The 7,449-nt window shown below is 51.0% G+C and overlaps 4 protein-coding genes across 4 annotated transcripts, besides 7 other annotated features; all 4 read left to right on the forward strand.

Moving 5' to 3' along the window:
* Positions 1-55: a microsatellite.
* Positions 56-70: 15 nt separating this feature from the next.
* Positions 71-93: a microsatellite.
* Positions 94-1,020: 927 nt separating this feature from the next.
* TraAM80_06844 (uncharacterized protein) lies at positions 1,021-2,103 on the forward strand (the record flags this gene model as incomplete). The annotated part of the gene is made up of 1 exon (XM_029383671.1): positions 1,021-2,103. One exon carries the CDS (start codon positions 1,021-1,023, stop codon positions 2,101-2,103), a length of 1,083 nt encoding a protein of 360 aa, XP_029236518.1.
* A 183-nt stretch (positions 2,104-2,286) lies between these two features.
* Positions 2,287-2,320: a microsatellite.
* Positions 2,321-2,546: 226 nt separating this feature from the next.
* TraAM80_06845 (uncharacterized protein) lies at positions 2,547-3,638 on the forward strand (the record flags this gene model as incomplete). The annotated part of the gene is made up of 1 exon (XM_029383672.1): positions 2,547-3,638. One exon carries the CDS (start codon positions 2,547-2,549, stop codon positions 3,636-3,638), a length of 1,092 nt encoding a protein of 363 aa, XP_029236519.1.
* A 234-nt stretch (positions 3,639-3,872) lies between these two features.
* Positions 3,873-3,911: a microsatellite.
* Positions 3,912-3,968: 57 nt separating this feature from the next.
* Positions 3,969-4,007: a microsatellite.
* A 30-nt stretch (positions 4,008-4,037) lies between these two features.
* TraAM80_06846 (uncharacterized protein) lies at positions 4,038-4,955 on the forward strand (the record flags this gene model as incomplete). The annotated part of the gene is made up of 1 exon (XM_029383673.1): positions 4,038-4,955. One exon carries the CDS (start codon positions 4,038-4,040, stop codon positions 4,953-4,955), a length of 918 nt encoding a protein of 305 aa, XP_029236520.1.
* Positions 4,956-5,010: 55 nt separating this feature from the next.
* Positions 5,011-5,060: a microsatellite.
* Positions 5,061-5,805: 745 nt separating this feature from the next.
* Positions 5,806-7,017, forward strand: TraAM80_06847 (uncharacterized protein; the record flags this gene model as incomplete). Its single annotated transcript, XM_029383674.1, has 1 exon — positions 5,806-7,017. One exon carries the CDS (start codon positions 5,806-5,808, stop codon positions 7,015-7,017), a length of 1,212 nt encoding a protein of 403 aa, XP_029236521.1.
* A 92-nt stretch (positions 7,018-7,109) lies between these two features.
* Positions 7,110-7,143: a microsatellite.
* The last annotated feature ends 306 nt before the right edge of the window (positions 7,144-7,449 follow it).

Raw genomic sequence — 7,449 nt, forward strand, 5'->3', positions numbered from 1 at the left:
TCTCTCTCTCTCTCTCTCTCTCTCTCTCTCTCTCTCTCTCTCTCTCTCTCTCTCTTTGTGTGTGTGTGTGTATATATATATATATATATATATGAAAACCATAAAGGTTATGTGTCTTTTGTAATATAAGCAATTAATCGTGTGTATTTGTGTGTGTCTTTATGATAAGCAGGAGAAAATTGACATGTAAGGTCCGCACAGCTGGGAGAGGTAGGTGCCTTCATCAGTTATTTGCTATTGAGTCGCTCGGCCCCTCTCTAACGCTGTCTACATCTACGTCTGGCTGTTCTGTCTTCGCAAAGGTGCGCTGTGTCATATGCCTGCCACGCGTGATTGCATATGTTTGTTGTTGTTCTTTTTTTCTTTTCTCTCTCTCTTTGGGGCTGTGGAAGCGTCTTGAGGTAGCAGGTGACTCAATGGGGACCACGTAGATGATGGCAGGATGTGTTTTAACCACATTGGTCTCTCCACCATGTGGCACGATGTGTGCATCTCTGACTTACTAGCTGCAGAGCACACGACTGGGCCCAAACGCACTGCAGGGGGCAAGATGGGGCGTCACCAAAAGGAAAAGAGAGAAACGATGTGGAGGCCGCAAGAGTCTCACGCGTGAATATCACTTCTTCCCCGACGCCGTCTTCTTGGTGGCCCGGGTTTAATTTCCGGCTGGGAAGTTTTTTTTACCCTCCTATCATAGGGCGTGTTGGGAGCGCATGGTTACATCGTTTTCAGGGTCAATACCCGAGCCCAGCTTTCCTGGCACGTTTCAAAGTGCCAGTGGCGAAACGGTTTTGTTGAAATGATTGTATGTTGCTTTAGTACATAGGCTGCAAGTATTCTGTTCAGAAAGATACACGTTTATTACGTGGGAAATGTACGTGTGTGTATACTTCTATGTTGCATTGGTGTAGTTTTGCAGTGTTTATGTTAGCTGCTCTTGTTCTTGTTGCTTGGTGTACGGTTAAATAGCAAAGATTTGTTATTGATAGTTATTTGCATCAACAAATTGTGTCGGCGTGAATGGTGCTTGATCACGCTCCCGTGACGGGGCTGCTGCTCGGCTTCTCCCTCCTCTCCATGTCCCTTACCCCACGACATTACATGGCGCTGCGGCACTCGTACGTGGTACCGGGGTGGAAAACAACCATCAGACGTCTCCCATTGGAAACATTACCGTTTGGATCTATTGGTGTGTCCTCGGCAGACGTCATGTGCACCCTTCTGGTGCTGTTTCAGATGCGGATCCTGGAGCGGCGTTGGGGGTCCTCATTGTTTCTCGCTTTTGTCATGACATCCGCCATGACGGGCTCTGTGCTGCTCAACATGCTCGTGACGGAAGCCACACCACCCTTGAATTTGGATCAATTTCGTATTTTGTCAGCGGGGGGTTCCATCGTCCCACTGGTGGCCCTTGCCACGCGCTATGTCCTTGAGGTCCGCTCGCTTCACCGGTGGCGTGTTCCACTTCTTCGAATTTCACTGACAGAGTGGTCCCTGGTCCTTGTGCCCCTCATGCGATTGGTGTTTTTTCCCGCTACGGAGGTTAGCCCAAGGACGCACAAGCAGCGGGCCATTCAGGTGGATATCGGTTCCTGGACACGCGTGTTGTTGGCTATCTTAGGTATCATATGGGGTGTTGCCTCCAAGGAAACGTGGTTGCTTACATGGTGGTTTAGGTTTTCTAGCCGCTGCATCTGCCGCCCGTTTATTAACTTTATTCGCCCTGTCCTCTCCTGCCTGACGGGATCATCAAATATTGTGGAACTTGGCGTTCCGCGGCAGAACAACAGTGGACAGCCGTCGCCGGGTGGCCGCTACACCGTGGACAACCTCGCTGGACTCCACGAGGATGAAAACACGCGTATGCATCGTGAGCGTGGGTCTGTCGATGCGTCCTTTGCAGGACATGTGCGCCGGCGATATGAGCCACAGGCTGGGTCCCACAACGGCGCACTTATGCTGGGTGATGCTGTCCTGGACGAGCGGACTGCTCAAATCATGGAGCTCGGGATGGGGTTTGACGCGGAGACCGTTCGCTCCGCCTTAATTGATGCAAATGGGTACGTCGACATTGCTGTTGAAAAACTCGTGCGCCGCCGTTGAGAGTGTGACGCTTGGGAATAATACTGGGCGTGTGTGTACATGAGGCCCTGTGGGAAGTAGCGCCTGGGGAGAGAATAGGGGGCAGTGGTTTTGCGCTAGCCATCATTGCAATGCGGTATTCATACTGTTTACGTCGCGGAAAATGGTCTATGTGATGAAAGGGGAGGAAGTGCTGCATTTTTCTATTATATATATATATATACAAATATATGTTTATCTCTAACTTGTATTATTTGTCTTTTTTTTTCTCTCGCACAGACACAGCGTGTGTAGGTTTTTTAAACGTGCGGGAAACAAGTGGCACTTGCCTGCATGCAAAATGTGGGTGAGTGTGTCTGCACTGCCGTTTTTTACACTTTCTCTTTTCCCTAGCCCTATCGCTCTAGTCCTGTTTCCCCCCTTTTCTCCTGGGCGGCGTGGGGCGTGTGTGAAGGTCTCTTGTGATGCAGGAGCTGCATGCGATAGTGCGGAAGGTGCTGCGTTTTCACCCTCGCATTGTGAGCAATTACTCTAGGCCATCCGATGGCGACCCCCACAGCCTGACAACAGTCGATGTCCGTATGGCAGAAGTGGCAGAGCTCCTCGTGACGGAACTCGTTCGTGTGTTGTCCCGTGGCTTACACGAAGGGGAAGAGTTGTGGAGTGTGCTGCAAACACTTGAGCGTGTGCCGAACAGGCTCAGTCATGGCGACGCCAGCGGCGCATTTGGGGCGACGCATCACCGGCTGAAGTTTTCTGGGCAATTAATTTATGTCATCAAGTCAACCTTTGTTGAATGTACGGCAGCCGTTCGCACCCGAGCTCTAATTCGCCTGACACTCAATCAGGGTGTCCTCCTCGCCGCACTGGAGCTTATCGCCCGATGGAATGTGGCGGAACTTTCGGCCTTCTACTCCGACCCCGCCTCAAGTGTGCTGTGCAGCGTGGATGGCGAGCTGTGGGACGCCTTTCTGCGCGCATGCGCTCCCATTGGGGGCGTGACTCTCAAGGATATTATGGCCGGTGCCTCAAAGGGGGTGTCTGTAGTGAAGTTTGACATGAAGCTGGCGCTTCCGGACTATGTTGGGGATGACATTGGGTGGAGCGGCACCAACGACTGCAACACAGGTGAGGTGGTGGTGAGGGCGGGTGAAGGCAGGAGCAACCGTGACTGGGGGGCGGGAAGCGAAACTTTCCCACAAGAGTGTGGGGCGGAAGTTGGACCCGGTGCCATTGTAAGGGTGCAGCAGATACCCGCCCATGGCGGCCCCGTGGAACAAAAACGACGTGCTCGTAGGCGAAAGAAGCGGACAAAGAAAGAGGAGTCACAAAATGTGTGGTCTGAATGTCTCGCAGATGAAGGTGAAAACGATGGCAGTGCAAAGGTTCACGTGCCTTTACCATTGGTGGCGGAGTCTATGGATACGGCAGATGCGAAGAATGCAGATCGCCTTCTTGATCGTGCGGAGGTGCTTCTGTTGGAGCGCTGGGAGAAGCTTGCGGCCGAGATTTCCACGCACGAGTCCTTGTTATTTGAGCGTGAAGATGCTGGGTAACGAAGTCAGTCTTGTTTTTGCCTAAATTTCTCCCTTGTCTTCTTTTGCGCTCTTTTGGCTTTGTGCGGAGGCTCTTCATTTGCTTTTGTGGTATTATTTATATCTGCATGTGTGTAAACTGTTATAACTGCCTTGAGGAGAGGATAGTTTTAGGCGCAGCAGTCTGGTGCGTTTGTGAGATGTGATCTGTGCTGGGGTGTTTTTGTTGTTTTTATTTTCCACCTGTACATACGTTCACTTTCTACTATCCTTCTCTCTCTCTCTCTCTCTTTCAACTCCGTGGCAGGTGGGGAGGTTCATTAGCGAAGTTGAGTTGATCAGTCGAAGCCGTTGTTGTTGTTTTTGTTTATTATTATTATCTCTTTTTTTCTCAGTGTGTGAGCAGGGAGTGAAAAGGTCATGAGTGCGTTTGGACGACTCTGCAAAGCGGAGTTCCACCCTCTCGTAGCTACGGTGAGCGTCGTGGGTGTCTGCCTCGTCTTTAAGGGAGTCACGCTGTTGTTTTCCCACCGCCTGCGGGCTCGTCTGTTGGTTGGTCTTAACAGCCTTGAAAAGGACATGGTACACCTTTTTGTGCATCACCGCTGGTCGCATGGACCCAACCTCTTCCCGCAGTGTGTGAAGGTGGAGACATTTTTGCGCCTCGCCAAAATCGCCTACACCGTGCACTTCACCTCCGACGCCTCCCTCTCACCGACGAGCCGGCTGCCGTTTATTGTCTACAACGGCGTCATCGTCGGCGACGCGGAGCTTTGCATTAAGTTCCTGAAGGAGACCTTCAAGGTGACCATGGACGACGGTCTCACACCTGAGGATCACGCCATTGGCCACATCACACGGCGCATGGTGGAAACCTCACTCAACTACGGCCTGCAGCGCAGTATTCTGGTGGACCGACCTGAAGTCATGCAGCAAATGTTTGTGAAGGAGTACCTAGTAGATCCCAGGCCGGCACGGCGGCTCGTGAACACTATGCGGAGGCAAGTTGCCAAGATACTAAATGCCGTGGGCTACAACACGCTTTCAAAGGAGCAGTACCCTCAGGAGTTTCTGTGCGAAGTACAAAGCCTTGAAACCCTGCTTAGCACGAAACCGTTTCTGTTGGGTAACAGCCCCACCACTTATGACTGCACAGTGTATGGTTGGCTGCACGTGGCGCGGGAGATGGGGCCACATGGCCTGGCAATAAGGTATCTTGTAAAGAGCAAAGTCCTCAATGACTACATTATGCGCATGATGAAGCTAGCGTTTCCGGACATCCGTGAACTCGGAACGTCCGCTGAGTCGCAAAAATTTACTCCCTACGAGCAGCGTTGATGAATGCTAGCACGATGAGAAGGTTTTAACTCTCCCTTCATTCTTGTGCTTTAATGCAGCAGTAGCAGTAGCAGTAGCAGTAGCAGCAGCAGCAGCAGCAGCAGCTACTGGGAGAAGGGAGAGAAACATAAGAAAAGGGATATGAAAAGAGAACAAGGAAGGAAATGGAGAAAGAAGGAAAAATAAAAATAAGAATGAAAATAGAGTAGTGCTTTATTGGAGCGCAATAACAATGGTACAGGATTGTTTAGTGCCGACGTCATTGCACTTCCTTCGCTTCCGTCTATAGTGTTTATGTTGATTTCCATGTATATTGGGTGTCGTACTTCTCTCCCCTCTCTCCCTATGCTTAAATGTGCGTATACATTTGGAGCAAGCAGGCGAGAGAGATAACTAAAAAATTTTCCCCATTTACTGGTGCCAACAAAAAGGGGACACACGTGCACACAGGGTATATATTTTTACTTATGGGATCCTTACTTTGCCACACGAATGCACGCACTTCATTGTTCTCTCTCCGTCATCTATGAATCGCTGCAGGGCGGCGGGGACGTCTTCCCACCCTCCCCTGCTTTGATGGTTTTGCCTCTCTCCCCATGTCGAGCCTTCCTTTTGTTTTCTGCTGTTTTGTGCCCCGGACCTCCATGGCCTTGTTTCTCCCCCTTCTGTGCGTTGCCGGAGTGTACCGTCGTCGTTAACCAAAAGCAACTACGTAGGTATCTATCTATCTAGGAGAGAGAGAGAGTGGGTGTAAGTGAAGAGGAGGGGAAAAGTAAGAAGAGGACGAGAAACAAACAGGCATACTATTCTGTATATCGCGGCTAGCCTCATTCAGGAGTGGCGACAAAAAATGTTTCCCAGCGGCCTTGTTGTTCCTACATTGGCGACGGCGACGGTCGTGACGCCGATGACGTGGGTCTGCCGGGCGGCACAGGAGCAGAAGCACACACCGCGTCGTCTGATGCCCTCTGTGAGGGAAAGCACTCTAATCAGCCTGGTTGACGCGCTTGCCGTTGAGGCCCCGGCATCAAAATCAACGGCACCACCGGCGCCACCGGCCGGCCCAGCAAAAACTTTAACAGCAACAGGGGCAGAGACAACTATCAACGCGAATGTCAGCGTCATCACGCCCGCCGTTGCCCCCTCCCTTGCACCACCCCTGCCAAAACCTCAGACAGCCCCCACCCCACTGCCTCGCGCGAGTTGGAAGAGCCATCCTTTGACTGCCGCCTTCACAACAACACTGGAGTGGGCTTCTTTGCACTCACTTATTGCTTTGGGTGCAACTGCCGCTGTGGGTTTTGCACTGCTCAAGGTGTACAGCGCATTCGCGCGCTCCATAATGAGGCGTCGTATGATGTCAATTGATGACTCGAAGAAGTTGCAGCTGTATGTGGTCCCACGGTCCTATGCCATCCCCGGCGTCTCTGCACCCTGTGTCGCAGTGGATATCTTCCTGCGTATGGCGAAGGTTCCCTACGAGGTGCACACTCTTGACGATCCTCTCATCTCCCCAACAGGAAAATTACCACTGATTCGGTACAAAGGCAACTGCCTGGACGCCACGGACGCCATCATTGCGTTCGTCACATCGGCCTTCAACGTTAAAGTGGATAACTACCTCACTGAAAGGGAAAAGGCCATCGGTGTCGCCCTCGAAACATTGGCAAAGCACTGCTCTTGGTGGTCCTATGAATGCTTGTCTCACAATGAGAGGCGCAGTGTCGTCAGGGTCTTTCTCGTAAAGATGCTGCGCAAGGTAACGATGTCTGATGAAACGCTGACGCAGCGTGCAATGCTAACTAGGCAGGAGGAGGACCTTCAGGCCATAGAGAAGTTTATAGGTAACAAGAAGTACCTACTGGGTTCTACTCCCACCAGCTATGATTGCGCCTTGTATGCCTTATTGGTGCCGCTAGTCTCATCCAAAGCGGATGGGCCAGCAGCGTATATGGCGAATAGCAGAGTACTCAAGGGCTACGTGAAACGCATGTCAAATTTTGAATTGACCGGGCACAACGGGGGGGGGTGTCTACATCAATGGGAACTCGCATTAAAGTAAGCGAATGTAGCAATGGTTCTCCTCGGTATGTCATTCCATATTTTTTCCATACGACAATAAATGAATATTGCTGTCTGTAGAGGGGCATGCGCTTTCTTTTTTTTTTCTGTTTAATTTTATTTTTATGCGTGGGGTTGGGGTCAGTCAACGTGTTCACTTGTGTGAATCGATGGTGGCCCAGATACGTACATATATACGGTTATGTAGCAGTAGTGAGAACGAGGCTCAAGCCCTTGTTGATTTAATTTTATTTTCCACCCCACAGCACCCCGTCCCTGCTTACTCTTTTTTTTTTACGAATTAGTCATGTAGTGCCATGTACCTCTCAAGCGGGTGGTAGCGTCATTGAGTTTTGTGGGCGTTGGGCGAGGAGAAAGTGAATGCGGGGGGGAGGGGTGTAGGAGATGATGGTCAAAACAAAAACAAGAGAAG

This window comes from Trypanosoma rangeli (assembly GCF_003719475.1).
Source record: "Trypanosoma rangeli strain AM80 chromosome Unknown Tra_15.4_contig_00262, whole genome shotgun sequence".
NCBI classification, from domain to species: domain Eukaryota; phylum Euglenozoa; class Kinetoplastea; order Trypanosomatida; family Trypanosomatidae; genus Trypanosoma; species Trypanosoma rangeli.